At 36.7% G+C, this 24576-nt stretch overlaps 1 protein-coding gene across 5 annotated transcripts in view; it reads right to left on the bottom strand.

The window, feature by feature from the left end:
* Positions 1-24576, bottom strand: part of USP9Y (ubiquitin specific peptidase 9 Y-linked) — a 199623-nt gene that overhangs the window by 83011 nt on the left and 92036 nt on the right. For all 5 annotated transcript variants that reach the window (XM_063660974.1, XM_063660973.1, XM_063660976.1 and 2 more), the window contains 7 exons: positions 23879-24085; positions 18992-19128; positions 17038-17171; positions 6496-6583; positions 3738-4080; positions 2113-2208; positions 800-1011 (listed from right to left, as the gene is read on the bottom strand). In XM_063660974.1, coding sequence (XP_063517044.1) covers positions 800-1011; positions 2113-2208; positions 3738-4080; positions 6496-6583; positions 17038-17171; positions 18992-19128; positions 23879-24085 — 1217 coding nt within the window. The remainder of the gene's footprint in view (positions 1-799; positions 1012-2112; positions 2209-3737; positions 4081-6495; positions 6584-17037; positions 17172-18991; positions 19129-23878; positions 24086-24576) is intronic.

Genomic DNA, 24576 nt, shown 5'->3' with positions numbered 1-24576 from the left:
ACATGTCAACAAAAATGCTAAAATGCACGTTTCTGTCAAAATATACCCCAATATACCAAGATTATCTTGATATAATCTTGCTTACTTTATTCTCTTCTGATAGGTAAGATGCAAAATAAAAAACAGCATTAAAAAGCAATTTTACATTTTTTCAGTTAAAAAAGTGGAATCAGACTTTTAAAAAACGTGATTGTGCTCATTCTGTAAACTTTCCCCAAAACTGGAATTGCCATTAAATTGTTAATAAGTAACTGACTTTAGTTATACTTATATGATTTAGTTATATGATTATTATTTGTATCACATGCTATAGAATTTGTATACAATTTATGATTATATTAATATGTGACTATTAGATCATCTAATTATTTTATGGTAATTAGTTTTTAAATTTAAAGGAATTTTAGCAAACACCATTTAAAAATATTCCTTCTCATACTGGCTGAATAAGCAGTTCTTAATTTTATTTTTAAGAACGTTCAAATAAAAAAACCATCAAATGCAAAATAACTCTATCACACTTAAGGAATGATAACAACTTGGAAAAATAAAAGAGATACTGTTAAATAATGGGTGAAATACCTTGCCAAAATATAAATCAAAATAAAAATGTACCCTATCAAAAAGCATCTATTTTTTTAAAAGTAAGATATAGCTGTTTTTAAAGGTGAGAATATTGGAATTCAGAAATAAGAACATCCCCCACTTTCCTTTTAACCTATTATCACTTTCCTAAGTAACTTTCTAGAAAAATATCAAGTAATTGTAAATTAACACTAGAGATCAACTTCACACAAACCTGGACATAGGTAGAATCATTCTTTCCTTGTGATAGTCACTGTCACATTCATTAATGTACTCTTTTATAACAGTTAATACTCTAACCATTCGAATGGCTTCTAGTCTTGCACAATTAATACTGTTTTTGTCACCATCCAAAACACACAATGTATCATATGATGCTTGTAAACGATCAAAGCAAGACTGAATGAAGTCTTCATGGATAACTACCTATAAATAATGGGCCAAATACAGATAATCCAAGTTGTTTACAAATGAAATGTGACATCAATCTAATCAAAAGCAGTAAAATGTCAATTTAAAGGTAACTCAATCATAGTCATATTTACCCAGTAATAAAACACAAGTTTCCTGAAAAGGAAACTGATTACATGAAACTAGCAAGTATAAACCAATTTTGTTTTTAAAAAGTGAATGTCGGCCAGATGTGGTGGCTCACACCTATAATCCCAGCTCTTTGGGAGGCCAAGGCAGGTGGATCACCTGAGGTCAGGTGTTCGAGATCAGCCTCACCAACACGGTGAAACCCTGTCTCTACTAAAAAAATACAAAATTAGCCGGGTGTTGTGGCAGGCGCCTGTAATCCCAGGTACTCGGAAAGCTGAGGCAGGAGAATCGCTTGAACCCGGGAGGCGGAGGTTCAGAGAGCCAAGATCCCGCCATTGCACTCTAACCTGGGCAACAAGAGCGAAACTCCATCTCAGAAAAAAAAAAAAAAAAAAAAAAAAAAGTGAATGTCCACTCAGGCACACGTGGCTCATGCCTGTAATCCCAGCACTTTGGGAGGCTGAAGAGGGAAGACAGCATGAGCCCAGGAGTTAGACACTAGCTCTGGCAACATAGTGAGGCCTCATCTCTAACAAGAACGAAAAAAAAAATTAGCTGGGTGTGGTGGTGTGCGCCTATAATCAGAGGCAGGAGGATGGCTTGAGCCTGGGAGTTCCAGGCTGTAGCTGAGCTGTGGCTGCACCACTGCATTCCAGCCTGGGTGATAGTGAGATCTTCTCTCAGAAAGACAAACAAACAAAAACAAATGCCTAGACAAAAGGCCAAACTAAGACAAAATTCTGGCCATCTCAACATATGATAATGAATAATTACATTTAAAATTATTTCAATCACCTAAGGATAATTATCAAAAGAACATTCCTTTAGTCAGCATTGGGTAAGGCAGAAAAGTGGATTAAACACTGAAAAAATATTTTTGACAAGAGTTAAAAATTATTTTCTAGTTATTTTCAGGTTAAAAAAGATACTACCCAACAACTTAACCCAATTGTTGTGGATCTTTTTAAGCACTTCAGTTCTCACCTGATTGACTTTTAATCTTGGGCCAAGGTTTGTGTATATCTCTTTAAGAAGATCTATAGCTCTGTTAGCAATCTCGTCACTACTCTGAATCACAACCTGGTTCCAAAAATATTACAGTATTAAAACCACTCAATATACAGTTTAATTTGTTATTTAAATGTAAATAATATCCTTAATTATTTTTAATATAATCTTCAATAACTTAAAGATAAGTTGATTTTGATACTCAATATAAAATAAGTGATCTTAAGAATTCAAAGATTAATAAATAATACAAGTTTTCTGAACAAAGCCACTTGCTTAAGAATGAAAGACACAAATACTTCAAGTGATATTATTTAACTCATCATCTTGGTAGTCAAGTTGTCAGGTTTTCAAAGGGTAATTCAAGTATGCTAAAAAAAAAGGTGCGAGAAATACTATTTAACATAGAGCTGTGCTGCTGGCCCCAGCAATTTTTGTAAATCTTTACCAATCATTTAATAAATCAGTGTTTTTCAAACTAAGTTTAGAATCCTTGCACCTTAGAGTATTTCAGGAATGAAAATTTGGGGAGTTTGAAGAGAGAAAGGAAATGAATAATGGGAAACTAAGCAAAGAAATGCAAGCTTTCTTCTCTTACTTCCACTACCTGTATGTAATTTTTTAATTGATAGGAGTTACTACTAGTTAAAATGCTTCAAAACCACTTGTTTTAATGGAACACCATAGCAACTTCTCAGTTTACATAAAGTTTGTCCACAGAATAAGTAAATAATAAAACCCAAAATATAAGCTGTGACACAACAGATTAGATATTTCAAGATGGCAACAAGATATATTACACTATTAATATGGGAAAGTTAGCATGCAACATTCATTCCAGCTATTTAAATATATACAAAGTGAACAGTATCAATAAAGGTATTGATTCATAATCATATCCTAGCAATAGTCTTCTGTCCATTGTTCATGTCAGCATCAAATATATATAAACTTCAAGACTTATCTTATATAAAAAAGAGAGAATAATTTCCACAAAGGAGGGGAGAATAGAAGATGTAGTTAGCATGTAGAGGGTTACTATAATTTTTTTTTTTTTTTGAGACTGAGTCTTGCTCTTTCCCCAGGCTGGAGTACAGTGGTGCGATCTCAACTCACTGCAAGCTCCACCTCTCAGGTTCACATCATTCTCCTGGCCTCAGCCTCTCAAGCAGCTGGGACTACAGGCACCCACCACCATGCCCAGCTAATTCTGTTTTTGTATGTTTAGTAGAGACAGGGTTTCACCATGTTAGCCAGGATGGTCTCGATCTCCTGACCTTGTAATCTGCCCGCCTCGGCCTCCCAAAATGGTGGGATTACAGGCATGAGACACCGCACCCAGCCTACTATAATTCTATACATCTGAAAAAGGTGACAGATTCTAAGTTAGTACAACAGGGTGAGAGAAAAAAAACCAGTAATAAATAAAATATAAGAAGGTAAAGAAGAGCAATTACCCTTGCACACCTAGATTTCTAGGACAAGCATCAAAACAGAATATATACATGAAATTCTCAGGCAAAATTATGACTCTTGAATTATTTTCAAAAAGTAACCTGAGGTAGAATGTTGGCAAATGAAAGTTCTTACTGCTCACTTACCCTCCAAAGGTAGTCTAGTCCAATTAATTCCAAATCATCCATCATATAGGATCTTCTTTTTGCTATTAGTTTCCCTTCTCGACAATTGACAGCTTTGAAAAATCTTTCAAAGCATTTCATTCCATTTTCAGTTAAAAGGGAAGGATCAAGCTGAAGCACATTACTTTCAAAGAAGTCCTTATTAATATCAGGATCTAAGTCTGGTTCATCCCCCATTAACTTGGAATACCACTTAAAACAGGCTTCACGATCACAAAGATAAACTGCATTTTCTGCTAAGCACTTCCATATTTGTTTTGCTTGAGGAGCACAGAGCCACAGTTGGCCATCCTTCAGTAAAAATCTTGGAGAAACATAAATCAGTAATTAGGGTCAACACAGTTTTTTCCTCCAAAGCAAGTTTTGACAGGCACAACATAATACTTCACCACAATTACATTTTAATTACAGCTTTAAAAATATTAATTCTTTCAAAATAATTTGTTTAACACATATCTGGAATTTAAAATGTGTCAGGTATTCATATGTTTAACAAATATATATGAGGCAGCTACAAAATGCCAGCAACTTTGCTGGGTGATGTGCCCTAAGTAAGAAGACCTCCTCATTTTCAGCTCACCTTCTGAAACCCCAATACTGATTTAGCTGTCTCTTAAATTACATCATTGCAAAATAAGATTATTACACTAAATGACTTTCAGAGATAACTAAATATCACCATGAATTTAAAGCTGCTTAAACTGCTTACATTTCTGAAAATATTGCACTCATAACTAGCCACATTAAATAAAAAATCTACCAGTAATTGAAAATTATGTCTATCTCTGTAATCATTAGTGCGTCCTCAGTGATGTCCTCGAGCTTTTTACTTGTTTCACTATTTATTAGTTCACTACAATAAAACAATGATTAGTCTGCTTTAAGCAGGCTCTTTATTTGGTTGGCTTCTACTTTCTCTTAGCACTCTTCCACCCACTCTGTCTACTATTTCTATGAATGAAGATGAAAGGAAAAATAAGTTTATTTTAATTTGAATAATAACTTCACAGTTAGTTAACAAAATGACAGTGGCTTTATTCCCAAAAAGAGTGTGGTGTTTTTATTTAATATCAGAAGGTTTCTTCTTCTGGATCTTAATTGTTTTTTTTTTTTGAGACAGACTCTCGCTCTGTCGGCCAGTCTGGAGTATAGTGGCACAATCTCGGCTCACTGCAACCTCTGCCTCCTGGGCTCAAGCAATTCTCCTGCCTCAGCCTCCTGAGTAGCTGGGATTACAGGCGTGTGCCACCACACCCAGCTAATTTTTGTATTTTCAGTAGAGACCCGGTTTCACCATGTTGGCCTGGCTGGTCTCGAACTCCTGACCTCAGGTAATCCACCCACCTCAGCCTCCCAAAGTGCTGGGATTACAGGTGTGAGCCAACGCGCCTGGTCTGGATCTTAATTTTAGGTTGTTAATATCTCTGTAAGAGTGCTGAGCATGAAGGGACCATCTAGATTAAATCTACCTAATCTCTCTCATCCTAATTTATAAATGAGCAACAAGAGATCCAGCAAGATGAAACACAGCAGTTTGTAAACTAAGGTTTCAGTGTAAATGTCTGAAAATTCACTGATGTCATAGGGCAGACGCTTTTAAAAACTTCTATATGGGTAATCCTCTCTCTATCATATACCAGCTGTGTGATTTCAAAGCACTTTGTTTTCCCCAAATGGAATCCCAGTGAGGAGTTAACACCTGCCTCACAAGGTTGTCATGATGACTAAAGTGATTAGCACAAGGCCAAATACACACAGCTGGCATTAGCTCTTATAGCTTTCCCCTTTGATTAACTGTAGTACTGTAATATGAACTCTGGAAGGTCATCTGATTCTAAACTTTACAATAGAATGAATAAATTCTAACTAATTTTTCCAATCCAATAAACCTAAGGAACACCTTTACCAAAAACAATGGCTCCCTTTGGAAGAGATACTCAATATTAAGAGGCAGATTGTTTTTCTATGCGGTTAAAAAAAAAGGTACAAGTGTCAGAAAACCTGACGCTGGAATATTTTGCAAACTGAAATCCTATAATAAAGATGTGATCAATCTGGCAGACCATAAAATCCTCAATAGTTATGAACTGACTGAATAAAAAAAAAAAGACTTTATGTCAAATAAATATTGTCCCATAAATTATCTGATTCATCAGCAAACAGAATTACATGCTCTGTAAAAAGAAAACTAATCCCAGAATTAATACAGAAAAATAATGAATTCAGTACATTTTATAAAACATGATAAATAGTTCTGGCAACTTTTCTTAGTATACTTATTCAAATACTTTTCTTGCAATGGTATGGTAAACTGCATTTCTAAGAGATCTCTCAATATTCAAGCTATACATACATAAAAAAATACACATCATTAAAAGCTATGTATTACTGAGTAAATTCAGTTTGGAATATAGGTTTGGCTTAAAGGACAGACAGTTTTCCTTGTCCCATCTAAAGTAATGTTACTATACATAGTTAGAGGTTGCTTTTGTCTCTATCATTGTTAAAATATTCACAAGCCACTTGGGAGGCTGAGGTGGGAAGATCACCAGAGCCTGGAGAGGTTGAGGCTTCAGTGAGCCTAGATTGCCCCACTGCACTTGAGCCTGAATGACAGAATGAGATCCTGTCTCAAAAAGAAAAAATAAATACAGAATAACCCTGCACTCCTTATCACTGCAGTGCCTTAAAAGAATAGCACCGATTGTTTAAAACAAACCTAAGGAAGTTTAGTCGTTCTTGAACTTCTTGAACATGACTGTACCGACTTCCAAGCCTCACTGTTTGTGGATCATAGTCTTCATGATCTGCAAATAAACCAAAATTATGCATTATACACATGTATATCCACAACATTATTGACTTAGGTAAAAAGAAATTATTAAGTTAATAATCATTCTCATTAACAGGTAACTTGTAATTATGGTATGTTCATTTAAACCCTTCACTCCCACAAAAATAGTCACTTTTAACACAGTCAAAAGAAAAATACAACCTGCTGAACACGTTATCAAAAATATTTTTTTTAGTCTAATTCCCCCTTCATTCATCACACACACTGGCGCAATTTGTGAGTACAGCCTATGATTTTTTTACCATCATGTTTCCATTTTCCTTCCTTCTTTGTAGGCAAAGTATTGCCTTCCTTCTTTGTATGCAAAGTATTTCAACATTAAAAATATCACTTCTTTATTCACTCAAAAAAATTAAGATGAGAGAAAATGCTGTTGTATTTTATAAAGTTATCATATGAGTATCTCAGTCACCAGGGTATGAACTGGCTCAAAGTCTCAGATACTCTGAAAAATCTACCTTGTCATTATGATTATAAATACTTGTGCTGGAAACTAGGCCTAGCCTATGTCAGAAATCTTTATTTTTTTAATATAAAATTGGTAAATGCTTTTTATTTACTTTATTAACATCATCTACTGGGTGAAAATCTCAGTGTTTGTAAAGAATTTTTTTTTTTTTTTGAGAGAGAGTCTCGCTCTGTTGCCAGGCTGGAGTGCAGTGGCACGATCTTGGCTCACTGCAACCTATGTCTCCCTGTTTCAAGTAATTCTCCTGCCTCAGCCTCTCAAGTAGCTGGGGCTACAGGCGCACACCACCATGACCAGATAATTTTTGTATTTTTAGTAAACATGGGGTTTCATCATGTTGGCCAGGATGGTCTTGATCTCTTGACCTCATGATCTCCCTGCCTTGGCCTCCCAAAGTGCTGGGATTACAGGCTTGAGACACCATGCCTGGCCTGTAAATACATTTTAAACAGCAAAGATTAAGTTCAAAGCTACTGTCCTGGCTGGGCACGGTGGCTCACACCTGTAATCCTAGCACTTTGCTAGGCCGAGGCAGGAGGATCACAAGGTCAGAAGATCGAGACCATCCTGGCCAACATGGTCTCTACTAAAATACATAAAATTAGCCAGGTGTGGTGGCACACGCCTGTAGTCCCAGCTACTCAGGAGGCTGAGGCAGGGAAATGACTTGAATGTGGGAGGCAGAGGTTGCAGTGAGCCGAGATCGCTCCACTGCACTCCAGCCTAGGTGACAGAGCAAGATTCCATCTCAAACACACACACACACAGACACACACACACACACACTTATTCAAAAGGTAACACTCAACTAAAATACGAATTTACTCCAACACAAAAGCCATGGTTTTAAAGAAAAATACCCTAAGGTGGCTTATCTCAATACCTAGCAAAATAAAAGTAACAAAAGCATTTGAAGAATATGGTAAAAACCATATGCCTGAAAACGACTCAGTTTGTGAGATTAAACAGAAGACAGCTGAAATACATGCCAATACCAAGTGTTGTCAGGAATGAAAGACCTTTATCCCAAAACTTTTAAACACAGTATGGGAGAAATATGTTGTTTTTCTTCTGCAACAGACACAGGTATTTCTCAGGTATACATCTTTTGGACCTTGTAACGTTCACACTTGGTGCCAAAAAAACGTTAATTGTGTTAGTTCCTATTTGAATTGGTAAAAGCTCCCAAATCCTCAAAATGGCAAGATTTGTTCTTTCTGTGAAACTTCAATTAGAAGCAAAATCTTGACTTGCAATAAAGATGTAATAGAATGTTTAGAATGTGCACTATCTAGTGAAGAAAGAAATCTCATATATTTTGACTCGTGGCTTTTTACTTCTATATACAGGAACACCTACCAACAGTTGTAGAAACGTACAGCTTACTTCCATGAGACCGATAGATTGCACCAAATCTCAGACCCCCAAGTTTTCTTTAAAAATCTGAGACAATAATATAAAAAGACTTTCAGTTGCATATATGTTTTCTTGTTTTTCCGACCACTGATATTGATTTCATCTGTTTAAACATCAGACTGGCACTTGAGGTACTTTTTCATCCCCTACAGCCTTTGAACTAAAAGCTATTTTTTTTTTTCTTGAGGGGGAGTGTGTGGCATGGGGGTGGTTTATGTGTATGACTTTACATTTTAATGTAATTTCAAATTTACAGACAAGGTGCAAAAATAATAGAATGAACTACTGTTTATCCAGATATATCAACTGTTTAGATGTTGCCTATTTGTTTTTACAGGTATCTCTGTTTATATGTATATGTCATTTTAATGAACTATTTGAAGGTAAGCTGGACACATCATCTAATTTTATTCCTTAAAGTTGTGTTTATTTCCCAGTAACAAGTACAGTTGACCCCTGAACAACATGGGTTCGAACTGCACTGGTCTACTCATTAATATATATGGATCTTTTTAAATAAATGATGAGTATTAGAACATTTTTAGAAAATTTGTGACAATTAGAGAAAACAGATGAACAACATAGCTTAGAAATACTGAAAAAAAAAAAAATTAGAAAAGGCCAGGTATGGTGGCTCAATGCCTGTAATCCCAGCGCTTTGCGAGGCCAAGGCAGGCAGATCACCTGAGGTTAGGAGTTCGAGACAACCCTGGTCAACATAGTGAAACCCCATGTCTATTAAAAATATAAAAATTAGCTGGGCATGGTGGTGGGCGCCTAATCCCAGCTACTCGGGAGGCTGAGGCAGGAGAACTGCTTGAACCCAGGAGACGAAGGTTGCAGTGAGCATGGTGCCACTGCACTCCAGCCTGGGCGACAGTGAGACTCAGTCTCAAAAAAAAAAAATTTTTAGAAAAAATGAAATGTCATGAATACTCAAAATATGTTTATTTCAGTGAGCTCCAGTGTTGCCGAGTATATTTAAAATGCTGTGTGATTCTAAATGCTGTGTGATTCTAAACTCCTGAGTGAGCAGTTAGTCTCTTCAGTAAATTATGTATCACAGTAAAAAGTAATCTCTTGGCTGGGCATGGTGGCTCACACCTGTAATCCCATAATCCCAGCACTTTGGGAGGCCGACAAGGGAAGGTCATGAGGTCAGGAGTTTGAGACCAGCCTGACCAACATGGTGAAACCCTGTCTGTACTAAAAATACAAAAATTAGCTGGCCATGGTGCAGTATGCCTGTAATCCCAGATCCATACTCAGACGGCTGACGCAGGAGAATCACTTGAACCCAGATGGTAGAGGTTGCAGTGAGCTGAGATTGTGCCACTGCACTCCAGCCTAAGCGACAGAGTGAGACTCTGTCTCAAAAAAAAAAAAAATCTCTTGTAGTTTTCATGTATTTTTTGTGTTTAGCGCAATAATGGAAACACTGAATGACACCAGAGGACCCAAATGATGTGCTCCCCCAAAAATAGTGAAAATCATGACATCACAAGAAAAAGCTGAATTGTTTGATATGCACTGCAGACTGAGGTCTGCAACCATGACTGCCCACCATTTCACAATAAATGACTTCAGCATAAAGACCATTGTAAACACACAACACACACACACACACTCTATTCATGAAGCTGTCATTGCATCTATGCCAATAGGAACAAACTTTGCATTTTAGTGAAATATCTTCAATTTTGTATTGACAATGCAAGTTTTTTGGAGCGACTGCTATAAAAAAGGCACACTTATAGACTAATATAATGGGAAAAATCAAAGTCACATGACAACTTAAAGCAAAAGGTGTAGGAGTTCGGTCAGGGTAGTGGGAGAAATTATAAGAAGAAATTATAGGAAAAGATGCAAACCTTTTTGGAAGGCTGGGAGGTTTTGCAAAAGGTTTGAAAGATAATTTGGCTGAAGGCAGCCAAATTCTCTTATCCAGAGCCTGAGAGCAAAAGGTAGAAAACAAAGAAACGTAAAGGAATTGATCTAGGTAAGTTAAGTTTACTTAGGCCTTGGAACCTGGCCTTCAATCATCCGTGTGCAGGACTGCTCTCTCCGGGTAACTACCCACAAGTTGTGTTGACTCAAAGCCTTTGTCATTAAATCTGTATTAAATAAATGCCCACTTCTCAGGGCTGCAACTGCTGTGACTCTTTACAGCACCCTCCTGGGTGTCTGTGAGTGGCTCAGGCCCCTAGTCATGTGCCTAGGCAAAAAAACCTGTGTCTGCGTACATTTTCTCATCTGTCGCTTGGCCAGAGTCTGCGGGTCAGACCCAGCAAAAAGGAAGGTGAAGGATTTGAAATGAGAATTGCCAGCTTAGGATGATGTGATAATTTCAGAAAGCGGTTTGTCTTTAAAAATATCAAGATAACAGGATAAGCAGCTTTTGCCAACCAACAGGCAGCAGTTGAGTTCCCAGATGACATTCGTAAAATTATTGAGAAAAGATATTTGCCTCAACAGGCTTTTAATGCAGATGAAAGTGCCCTATTCTGGAAGAAAAAAAAATGGCACAGAGGACATTTGTTAGTAAGAAACAGGCAACTACTAAGATTTAAGGTAGGAAAGAGCACGCTAACCGTAAATGCAGTCAGGCTAATGATCAGGATGGCTCTTTTCCTGTGAAGTGTTAATCCTCCACCTTGAAAGGAAAAGATAAACACCAGCTGCCAGTCTTGTGGCTGCACAACAAGAAGGCTTGGCAACTAGAAGAACCCTTTCTCTGGGTTGGTTCCATCAAAGCTTTGTCCCTGAAGTCAGGAAGTACCTTGCCAGTAATGGGTTGCCATTTAATGTTCTTTTGAAATTAGACAATGCCTCTGGCCAAATGCATCAAGGTGGTCTGCTTGCCCCCAAACACGTCTCTAATTCAGCCTCTAGATCAGCAAGTCATAAGGAACTTCAAGGCTCATTACACATGGTACTCTCTAGAAAGGACTGTCAATACTGTGTAAAAGAACCCTAACAGAGAGAAGATCATGAAAATGTGGAAGGATTACACCACTGAAGATGCCATCATTGTAACAGAAAAGGTGATGAAAGCCATCAGGCTGGAAACATATTCAAAACTATGTCCAGATGTTGTGCATGACTTCAGGGTATTTACAACAGACCTCATTAAGGTAATCATGAAAGGGATCATGCAAACATCAAAAACCGGATGGGTTAATGGTTTCATGATATGAATCTTGGACAAACTCAAGAGCTAATAGACACTACACCAGAGAAATTAACAAAGGACAACTTAGTGGAAATGAATGCCTCTGAACCAGTGGCAGACAACAAGGAAGTAGTAGAAGCACTGACAGACAACAAACTGACATTAAACAAGCTGGCAGAGGATTCTGATTACTAAAGGCTGCTTTTGCCTTCTTTTATGACATGGACTTCCATAATACAGGTACTGAAACTACAGCAAATGGTGCCGGATGGATTGGTACTATACCGCAGCAGTTCCCAACCTTTTTGGCACCAGGGACAAGTTTCTTGGAAGAAATTTTTTCACAGACGGGGTGGGGATGGTTTTTGGATGAAACTGTTCCACATGAGATCATCAGGCATCAGGTGCAATGCGCACTCAACCTAGATAGCTCGCGTGGGCAGTTTACAATAGGGTTCCTGCTCCTATCAGAATCTAACGCTACCACTGATCTGACAGTAAGCAAGACTCAGGAGCTAATGCTCCCTCACCTGCCGTTCACCTCCTGCTGTGTGGCCCGGTTCCTAACAGGCCAGGGACCAATCATGGTCCTTGGCCTAGGGGTTGGGGAACGCTTCTGTATAGAAACATTTTTTGAGACATGATAAAGCAAAAACATCAGACAGAAATAATATCTCCCTAAAGTTACACAGAGTGTGCCAGCATTTCTTGCCTTGCATTCCATTTCTTCCTCAACTGACACCCCTGAGACATCAAGACCAACCCTTCCTCTTCCTCCTTGTCTTCAGCCTGCTCAATGTGAAGACAACCAGGATGAAGGCCTTCAGGGTGATGCACTACCACTTAATGAACAGTAGAGGTATCTTCTTTCTTACAATATTCTCAGTGACATCTCTTTTTTCTAGCTTACTTAATTGTAATATAGTATATAATATGCATAAATATACAAAATATGTGTTAATCAGCTGTTTTGGGTATCATTAATACTTTCCAGTCAACGTATGCTATTAGTAATTAAATTCTGAGGGAGTCAAAAGTTACACATGGATTTTCTGACTTCGTGGGGTGTCTGACTTTGTAGGTTGGCCCTTAACCCTGTGTTGTTCAAGGATCAACCACATCTTTCATAACCACAGTATATTTACCAGGTTATAAGACTGCCACAAGACTGCTATCAGATCCATGGTGTATTTAGAAACTTAATGAAGTGTACCAATAACGTCATCACTTTATGCTTTCTTTTCTGCAAGTCTAGAATAAAACTCTGGCTCATATACTACAAGTAGCTTTCTTTTACCTAAAGTTTCCTTTTATCTTTTCTGTGTTTATCTTGACCATTTTAAAGAATAAAGCCACTTATGCCACTCCACTTGCATTCTGTATTTTCTATAGATTCAAGTTTTGCATGATTTGAACAAAATATCCCAAAAATATCGTTATGTTCATTTCACCTACTATCAGAAGCCATGCCAGTGTATCCTTTATTAACTACGTTTTAACTTAGCCCACTTAATTAAGGTGTTTCTGCCACATTTCTCCACTGAAAAGTTAGTATTTTTCTCTTCGTAAAAACTTCTGGGAGGATACTTTGACACTACGTCAGTAATCTGTTTCTTACTAGACTTTCAGCTATTTCTTTTATCATCTGTTGTTTTTTCCCTATGTTTTCAGTTGGCATTGTTCTCCATTTATTTTTATCAACATAAAGGACTCATACGTAAAGCAGTTATGTTGTAAGTATAATAATTTTGATGCCCAAATTGTCACAGATTTGACTGCTGAGAGGCAAATCCTATGTCTTTTTGATATGTCAATATGATTTTCTAAAAACGTCTTACAATTTCTGGCACAGTGGGATGTTTAAAGTTCCTCCTGTACTTTCCACTACAAAGCCTACATTGTCAAAGAGATATAAACTTCATGAAATTAATCACTTTAGTTCAAAATATTTTTTAGATCAGAAGAACCCACACTGAAGATTTAATAGTACTTCATAGCTGGCATGTGAAAATGAGGTAAGGACTGGCACAGTAGCTCACATCTGTAATCCCAGCACTTTGGGAGGCCAAGGCAGGCAGATTACTTGAGGCCAGGAGTTCAAGACCAGCCTTGCCAACAGGATGAAACTTTGTCTCTAATAAAAATACAAAAATTAGCCAGGCATGGTGGCTCATGACTTTAATCTCAGCTACTTGGGAGGCTGAGACAGGAGAATCACTTGAACCTGGGAGGCAGAAGCTGTAGTGAGCAGAGATCATACTGTTGCACTGCAGCCTGGGTGAGACAGTAGGACCCTGTCTCAAAAAACAAAAAACAAAAAAACAAAGAAAATGAGGTAGAATTAGTGACTGAATCAAAGCCAGATTCTGCATTAAGCACTGACATTGTTGCTGAGTGACACTTCTGAAGAGACTTGTTTCCTGCCGCAACTGGTCCCCAAAACAATCGTCATAATGAAAGCAGAAACAACAGAAGAGGTATAAAATGACAATTCTTAGAAAAACACATTTTCTTGAACAGTAATGTGCCCTGTAATTAGTGTAAATCCTACAAATTTTATTCAGAAATCAGGAAAAATGACATATAAAACTCTCGTAAGTAAATCATTACAAATACTGTCCTTTCAATGAGATAGACAAAGTGGTTGATTGTTGACGCACATAAAGGTTTTTTAAAAATCTGATTCAGGAAGTATTCCTGGCTAAATTCAAGTAGTGAGACAAGGGCCCTCATTTTTGCCATAAGTAAAATTTTAATGTTACTTTGTTGTCTGTTGTCTAAAATAACATGAAATTAGCTGACCACGCCACTGGGGAAATGTTTTCACAAAAATAAACAACTAGTAGTATCGTATATAGTCAGAATACAGACTAATGAAATGATTATCAGAAACTAAGGAAACATTAGTGAACTGTAAGAACTTCAAATCTATTTGCATATTATATGCTATGCTTGAAGAAATTTCTAAGATGCAATCACCATAGTTTTTGTTGGTATTGGTTTATATAATCCTAATCATATAAAAGTTTTAGTGGGAGAAATTTTGTCCCTATATTTAAGAACAAAGTGACATTATTCAGCAATATTACTCAGAATGAGCAACATTACTCAGAAATGGAAAATATTAAAGGTAAATGATTAGTTCTGGAAAACATAATCAATGAATTCAGGGGACTACATAATTACAGAAAGTGTTCAAGTATGTGCTGTATACAAGTAACATTCTGGCAAATACTATGTTCTAGAAAGTATTAACTCATTTATAAAGTAGGTATATACTACTGTTATTCTTGTTTTACAAATTTGGTAAATCTTAATCACAGAAGACTTAAGTGCTTTGCAAGTCACCCAGTTGGAGGTAGGTTCAACTATATAAACTATATAAATCTAATTGTGTATTTAACTATATAAACTTTATAGCAGTTTAACTATAAAGCCTACATTCAAACTTCAATTTTATAAACAAATAATATGAACATGAGAATGTGGAATTTCTTCATTTCTTGACTCATGATCATGAGACATCAGTCAGGAACTCAACTAGAATTTGAACAAATAAACAGAGCACTCTAGTGAGGCTGGAATGCACCTATGCCTTTCCTCGACTGAATTCGAAATTAGGTCTTCAATTATTGACAATAACATTACAATTACAGATAAAACCACCCAAAATGAACAAAATTATCATTGGAGTTAAGTATCTAGTTGCGATCACTTTTGGGGAGGGTCTTCATTGGCATCTGGAAGGGCCTTTGTACCTTCAAGAAGATACAAGGCTTGAGGTGATACAGAATTTAAGAGAACAATATGAAAATTTTATGTTGCTTTCACTGGTTTTAGCTGCTCTTGATAAAGAAAGGGGCCAGCAAGGTTGGCTATGTGCCTATATGGGCTTGCCTGTCCTACCATTTTTGCCTTCCAGCTTCTGAACCTGAATGGCAGGACTGAAATGCATGTAGCACCTGATGCTCAGATTGCTTTTATAGTTCTACAACAAGGGTAAAAAGAGTGGGTAAAATGTGAGAGGAACAGAAGCCAATGAAATAATTAGAGGTAACTGGAAGTTACTTAAGTTTTCTATTATTTTCTGACTTTAAAAGGAAGCATTAAGCAAAAACTTGAGGACTTTTACAAACTCAACCAAACCAAGACTCTACTATGCTTTTCAAACAGATAATAATACAAATATCCACATTTTCAACATATATGATTGAATTCCACAGATACTAACGTAGCGTATCAATTAAGCAGCAATTTTAGTTCAACATTATGGTAAATCTTTGCTTCAACATTGGACATTAAAAGTTTTTCTCCTCTATCATCATAAAAATTAGGCCTGCGAAGTGGTTGATTTGGGACGCAGAGGTTTTATGAACTTTTGGGGAAAGGGGCATACATCTATACGTGTAGAAAGACTACTGTGTGCTCCAGCACACAAAATGTATTAAAACTGTTAGGGTACAAATAACATTTGAATTAACCTTCAACATGCCAAGATTGATCTCCACGTAGCATATACTAAAAGACTGTTGAGAAGTATAATACAAGAAACAGTTTTAAAATATTTTATAGTCTAAGAACCAATGACATCTAGTGATCACAAATCCAGTAAATTTCTAATAAGCTTTTTACACAATGGATAACAATTTTCAGAATTATTAAGAACTATAATATATGTAATAACAGAATCAGGCAAAACTAACAACAAAGTAAGCTGGGCATGGTGGCTCAGCCTGTAATCCCAGCACTCTGGGAGGCCAAGGCAGGAGGAACACTTGAGCCCAGGAGTTCAAGATCAGCCTGGTCAACATGGTGAAACCTTGTCTCTGCTAAAAATACGAAACAGCAGGGCATAGTGGTGGGTGCCTGTGGTCCTAGCAACTCAGGAGACTGAGGTGGGAGGACCACTTGGGCCAGAGAAGAAGATGTTGCAATGAACTGAGTCTGTACCACTGCACTTTGACCTGGGCCACAGAGTGAGACTCCGTTCCCCTCAAAAAAAGAGCAAAAGCTTAATGACTTGAGTATACACCAAAGAAACCCAAGGTAATTATAACCTACCACAGGTACTAACAGGCAGAGCTCCCAGGTATGAAAGAAAAGAAATCAACAAGGATGAGTAAGTAGACGTGCATTTAATAAAGACACTGGGAAAGGTGGCCTAGAGTTTAGGTTGCCTAAGATTTGGGATACCAAGTAGATCATATTCCTTAAGTGAATGCAATATGAAGTATCAATTCACTTCTGTTTTTTCTCATTCAAAAATAAACATTGTCATTTCTTAGGTTATTAACATTTAGAGCAAAACAAAGTTGATTCCCCATAGTTAATTTTAGCTTATCATACATACCTCCAGCATACAATCTGATGCTATTCATGTAGGTTGCAAGGTTTTCTGCTACCAAAGTAACTAAAGCATGATTTTGTTGAAGCTGGTTGATTAAATCATGGCGATAAAATATGTGCGGACTTCGCTGAGTCTGACTGAAATAAGAAGAACTTAACAGTATAATAAGGCAAATGAAAATTGCTATAATTAAGAGAGTTTACAGAAGCTAAATTCTAGCTACTACTTTAAAAATTTTTAATGCTATACATTCTTAACAAAATGTGGTCAATATCCTCCCCTTAACAAAATATCAAACCCTGTAAAAAATATAACCCATGCCTCCAACCAAATATCTATTTCAGTATTCTTATTTAAAAATAAAAAGTATCTATCAATATCAAAGCACACGTTTTGCATGATGAATATCAGACATCCAGGTACATTCTGGAACAATGAGTTCACACCATTTTACCTGGGGATATCACAAAAAATACCTAGTTCTCTTTTCCTTCCTTGTTTGTCATTATTGACGAAACCAATCAACTCACAATCATTACTAATCTACTGGTAATGAGGTCACCAGTCTTGAGAGAGCATATATACTGCATCTATCTATAGTAAATAGATAAGTCTGATAAAAGACAAACTATATATATAAACAATCAAAATGTATCCTTCATAAATATTTTTTCCAGTGTTTATTCCCATGAAACTCTCAAATTTCCTGTAATATCTCTCAACTTGAAAAAAAAAATCACAAAATATAAATGGCATTTTAAGCTTCTAGCAACACAAAAACTCTCTTTGGGGCATAATTATATCAATCTAAAGCTGTAAAGCATCTTGATTAATCATCATCTGATACACAAGACAAATGTCCTTACACCATGACACAATCTTTTTTTTTCTTTGAGACGGAGTTTCGCTCACGTTGCCCAGGCTGGAGTACAAGGGCGCAATTTCAGCTCACTGCAACCTCAGCCTCCCGGGTTCAAGAGATTCTCCTGCCTCAGCCTCTCAAGTAGCTGGGATTATAAGCGCCTGTCACCACGCCCAGCTAATTTCTTGTATTTTTAGTAGAGAACGGGGTTTCACCATGTTGGTGAGGCTGGTCTTGAACCCCTGACCTCAAGTGATCCACCTGCCTCAGCTTCCCAAAGTGCTAAGATTACAGGCATGAGCTGTGGCACCCATGAGAGAATCTTTCTAAGATTACAGCTAGTTAGATAAGCCTGCAGTTCACCACGGGGAATCTTAACTGCACTGTGAATATTCTTCAACTAACACAGGTTTCTCCGTGTTATTTTTCCTTTTATTTCATTGATTTTCAATATGTTACAATAAAATAAAATAAATTATTTAAATAATCACAATTTAACATATAAGACCAAACATTTAAAATTAAAGAAAATCTAGCTAAAATAAATTATGAGTAAAAAAATCTTTAAAGTCTTGTCATGTTTTATAATTTAAATCACTTTGTAGTCTAATTTGTAAAATTTGACTTTAAAACTCAAGAAAGAGGTGTTTCCCCCCTACAAATGTTAAAAATGTTAGACTAAATCAGTTAAATAAATAACAAAAAATACTATTTGTAACTACAAGGAATATCGAGCCAAGACAGAGGTAACTGTGGAAAGGATAGAGTAAAATGAGGAGTAAGATAAATACAACACATGGCATAATATCTGATACATCTGCTGGAAGTCAGAGACAATTCCGAACTAAGACCTGAAAGGCAGTAATGTGGCTATGACACTTAATTGCTATTTAGTATTGGATATATCACTTACCTATTCGTGTCATAAAATACAAAGAAGTTGAATATGATCAAGGATCCTTATTTTGTTGTAAACAAACTCTTAGAAATTTCTTGTGTTCCCACCGTGGTTTTCTTTAAAATTTGCTTTCATATACCATTTCCAACATAATATACAGATAAAAATAAGAAAATTCTCTATTAAAAAAGTCTTACCTCAAATTTTGAGGTGCTTCACCGAACAAACTACAAATTTCTCTTATTTGTTTCAGAGCAGGAATTACCCACTTGTCATTTGTGCGAAGTTCTTCTATAAAGTGATCTATCCACTGGACCTTTTGTGCATCTCGATCCTTATATATGAAAAAAATTTATACTGTAAGTGGACCAATACTCAATATAATTCTACCTTCAAAATTATTTTGAGACTTACAAAATAAGAAACCTTCTAAACTTAGCATCACCAAATTTATGATGTAATTGTAAAAGAGTTCAGTCAAACAAAATGCTCTAAATACATTAGTTTGAAGTTATAGAGAAAACACCAAAATGTAAGGCACTACTATAAATTTAATGTTCTATGATTCAGAAATATCTGTACCAAGACACAATTCCCAAGTACCAGCACATTTACAGGAAGTATGATTTTAAAACATTTGTCTGAATGGTGGGTATTACATTTCATTGAGTTTTGTGAAGTTTTGTCATAAAATTTGGCAAAGCATGCAATCGCAATTATTACCATATATACTGAGTTTGGTTCTAATCAAAGCAAAGAAAGTGGAAAATTTTTATTTCATCAAGAAAATAACAGTATAGTAATTCTTGAGGTTAAAAAAATCAAAATAAGATAAATCAGTATACATACAAAGAAAGTTACAGAAAAAAGACAAATGTGTTCAATGAAAAAATAATTAAGAATTTTTTTTTTTTTTAATTCTTAAATTTTAGGAGATGAAGTCTGGCTCTGTCGCGAGACAGGAATGTAGTGGCATGATCTCAGATCTCGGCTCACTGCAACTTCCGACTCCTGGGTTCAAGAGATCTTCCTCCTCAGCCTCCTGAGCAGCTGCGACTACAGGCGCATGCCACCACGCCTGGCTAATTTTTGTATTTGTAGTAGAAGCGGGGTTTCATCATGTTGGCCAGGATGGTCTCAATCTCTTGACCTCATGATCCACCCCCGCTGGCCTCCCAAAGTGCTGGGACCACCTGCGTGAGCCACTACGCCTGGCCAAGAATATTTTAAGAGTAAGATTTTTCAAATATTCCTCCATGGTTGCTTTGATCTTTTTACACTGTAGTGACTAATTTTAATTTTGATTTTTAATTTTAATTTTGATTTTTGGGATTTTAATTTAAGGGATATGTTTGTAAGCACATGTATGTCTTTTTTTAACAAAAACTGGACACATGCTTTAAGTGTCTAATTATTAAATACTGTGGACACCTTTCCAAACTACTAAGGCATTTTAATGGCTGTACACACTATAAGAATATTCAGTTTATGAAAGGGTTTCATTGTGTAAACAATAAAGAGTGTCTTTGTACATATTGTGGTTTTCAGATCATTTCCCAGGAAAAATTTCCATTAATAAATGTGCCCATTTTTAAGGATTTAAAACTACTCGTACATGTATATTATATTATTTTATTTTATTTATTTATTTTTTTGAGATGGAGTGTCACTCTGTCGCCCAGGCTAGAGTGCAATGGTGCGACCTCAGCTCACTGTGACCTCCAACTCCTGGGTTCAAGCGATTCTCCTGCCTCAGCCTCCCAAGTAGCTAGGTCTACAGGTGCACCCCACCACGCCTGGTTATTTTTTTTTTCTTTTTCTTTTTAGATGGAGTTTCACTCTTGTTGCTAAGGCTGGTGTGCAATGGTGCAATCTTGACTCACTGCAACCTGTGCCTCCCAGGTTCAAGCGATTCCCCTGCCTCAGCCTTCCGAGTACTGGGATTACAGGTGCCCGCCACCACGCCCAGCTAATTTTTTGTATTTTTAGTAGAGATGGGGTTTCATTTTGGCCAGGCTATTCTCGAATGCCTCACCTCAGGCAATCCACCCACCTCAGCCTCCCAAAATGCTGGGATTACAGGTGTGAGCCACTGTGCTTGGCTAATTTTTTGTATTTTTATTAGAGACAGGGTTTTGCCATGTGGGCCAGGCCGGTCTTAAACTCCTGACCTCAAATGATCTACCCACCTTGGCCTCCCAAAGTGTGGGGATTACAGGTGTGCAGCACTGAGCAAGGCCCATGCATGTATATTAAATTAAAAGTACTTTAGGTAGGAGGGCAAGAGGAATCACAGACTTACTAGTTTTCAGTAACAACAGCAAACAAAAACTAAAGTTAAAAAAGACAAAAACCCTTACACTAAATTTAGGGAAATCAAGTATTAATATAGCAATGTAGAAAACAGTGTGCCAAGCAATAAAATGAATAATAAATGCTAGATGAGCACTTATAACAAGTATATTACTTTAATTCTCTGTAACACTTTTCTATTTAACAAGATAGCATCTCAACTCAAGATCCTCATAACCATTTTACCTGCTGAATAAGCACTTATGAACAGTCAGAATCAACCACAGTATAACACTGTCATCTGATCATAATAACCCAACTGATGCTTTTTATTTCCATGCATCAAAAGCTGTAACTGCATTACTTCAAGTCCAATGTATTACTGACTACTGGGATTGGAAAAAGCATTGTGTCTTTATTTGTATGAGGCAGTAGCTGTAATAAATTTCAACTTATACTTTCTTCACAATTAAAAATGAATCAGTTTTATATGAAAAGCTGGGACTAGTCTACAGACCGTGAATGACATCTTCATTTTTGAAGTATCCCAGTTTTATGAATGTTCTCCCTTTGATTTACCTAATTATACATGAGTTTACAGTAGTCCTTTTTTGATGATGGCAATTGATGGAGCAAATGCTTTTATGCTTCACAGTTACATGGCTTTCAAAACCTAAGAGCATCTTCTTGACCTTACTGAATAATTTTTTAAAATACTTTCTATTTGTTTTGAGACAGGGTCTTACTCTGTTACCCAAGCTGGAATAGGTGGCACGCTCATGGCTCACTGCAGCCTTGGCCTCCCAGGCTCCAGTGACTCTCCTGCCTCAGACTCCCTAGTAGCTGGGACTTCAGGTGTGCACCACCATGCCCAACTAATGTCTTAGGTTTTATAGAGCTGGGGTTTCCCCATGTTGCCCAGGATGGACTGAATTTGTAAACTCAAGTGATTCTGCCCTCCTTGGCCTCCCAAAGTGCTGGGATTACAGGAGTGAAACACTGTGCCCAGCCAACTCTGCTTAATTAGATTAAGCTTGAGTCCAAGTGAAAGTAGAATGCTTGCCCTCTAGAAACAGAAACACCCCTCCTGTTCATTTTTTATTTTTTAAAAAGGAATATCATCATAATTACTGAACTGACCTATTACAAGGGTAGCAAAAAACTGCTGATAAAAATCCATCAAGAGGTTCAAAATGGCTGAGAACTTTTAGAATTGATGAAATACATGAGTCCACATGCTAAGGAAGCATATTGTATACCATTTAGAGTTTTTTTTTTTTTAAACAGCAACTCATGATTAGATACATCAGAATAAAGCAATTCATGACTAGACACTGCATAATACCAAATATAAAGATATATTTAAAGCATTGATAATGAAAAGAGAGATTACTTAGAAATAAATGAAATAAGGCAGATTATGTATTTTTTCCATTTTATGATGATAAAATATATATAACATAAAATTTATCACCTTACCTTTTTTTTTTTCTTTTTTTTTTTTGAGACAGAGTCTCACTCTGTTGCCCAGGCTGGGAGTGCAGTGGCATGATCTCGGCTCACTGCAACCTCTGCCTCCCAGGTTTAAGTAATTCTCCTGCCTCAGCCTCCCAAGTAGCTGGGATTACGGGCAGGTGCTACCATGCCTGGCTAATTTTGTCCCTCCTTCATTTTCTTTAGTCCTTTCTTCTAGGACTCCAATTACACATATATTAGATCTTCTCATACTATCTTCTAAATTATAAACTTCTTTTTCATATTTTTATCTCTTCTCTTCTCCTCTCCTCTCTTTTCCTCCACCTGCCCTTTCCTGAATTCTAGGCATTTTATCCTGTTCTGCTTCCAGTTAATCAGTTCTCTAATCACCTAAACCACTGTTAACTTGTCCATTAATTTAAGAAATTTCTACAATTATACTTTCATTTCTAGAAGTTTTCATTGTTTGTATTAAAAATAGTCATTTATTATAGTCTAAAAAAAAAAAAGAGGTTCAAAATTTTAGGCAAAACTAGCAAAACATTAATACTTAAAATTAGTAGCATAAGGCACATCGGTTAAACATTGGGAAGCTGTTTTGATTTGCTGATAGGGAAGCCAATACGTTCTGTTAATCTTACTAACTTCTTACTAGCAAATAAAATGTAATTACCCTTATACCTCTAAAGTTACTTACTGCTTTTAAATCTTTATGATGTGTACTAGCATTACATATTTAGCTACAATATGACTATAATAAGATGTTCTACCTATTAATATCTTTGTCTCAGTGAGGCAAAAATGCTTAGTGAATGATATATAAAATCTGGCTGGAAAACCCAAGGGTGGAGAATGGCGAGCCAGGCTTATACGACAATGGTATGCCAATTCCTCAAGATTACTTTAGAAATAAAAAATGACAGGCTGGGTGCGGTGGCTGACGCCTGTAATCCCAGCACTTTGCGGGGCCGAGGTGGGTGGATCATGAAGTCAGGAGGTTGATACAATCCTGGCTAACACGGTGAAACCCCGTCTCTACTAAAAATAAAAAAATTAGCTGGGCGTGGTGGCGGGTGCCTGTAGTCCCAGCTACTCCGCAGGCTGAGGCAGAAGAATGGCATGAACCTGGGAGTCGGAGCTTGCAGTGAGCCAAGATTGCGCCACTGCACTCCAGCCTGGGCCACAGAGCAAGACTCTGTCTCAAAAATAAATAAATAAATAAATAAAATGATAGAAGAAACTGGAATCATCTTGTAAGTAAGTCATCCTACTTGTGAAGGAAAGTCAGAAAACTGAACAAAGAAACACTCCCATACCTGGGAACAACTATAATCTAGTATTTTTATGTGGGCACTGAGAGCAAGGTCCATGATGTCTACAGGCACATCATCACTATGAGCCAGGTTCCAAAGAAGGTTCAACACTTTGTGTGCCATCACACCATCTTTATCATCTTCTGCAAGACGACGTATCAACTCAAGGAGCTTTTCACGTTGCTTTTTACTTGCATTTGTCCAACTTGCCTAAAGAAAGTATTTAAATGATATAAATACCACATAATTATGTTTGTTTACATTAAGTAACCATTGCTTTAAGTGTTTGAATAAACTACATTCATCACAGACAAACGTGCGCACACACACACACACACCCACCCACCAAGAGCATATCTGAACAAAGGTGTCAGTAGAGGAAACAAAATAGTACTCCCAAGACAAAGTAATTACAACTCCAGGAAAAAAAGCCTCTATTTCCTATATAAACTTTGTTACTTTTGACTTGAAAATTACGTAATTAAAAAATAACAAAGGATATCTGACTCAAAAATGCTGTTATACATAAAGAGAGCAGATGATTAAGTAATCCGTATTAAACATTTTACAACAAAAAGCAAACATGAGCTGAAAAAATGTTTATAAGAAATTATGTTACAGACCAAAAAATCCAAACAACAAAAACCTCCAACTTACAAAGAAATGATGAACAAATGCTGTCTACATGTAGGAGATAAAAT

This window comes from Pongo pygmaeus, chromosome Y, assembly GCF_028885625.2.
Source record: "Pongo pygmaeus isolate AG05252 chromosome Y, NHGRI_mPonPyg2-v2.0_pri, whole genome shotgun sequence".
NCBI classification, from domain to species: domain Eukaryota; kingdom Metazoa; phylum Chordata; class Mammalia; order Primates; family Hominidae; genus Pongo; species Pongo pygmaeus.
Note: the sequence above shows the minus strand (reverse complement) of the source record. Positions and strands in the feature narration are given on the sequence as shown.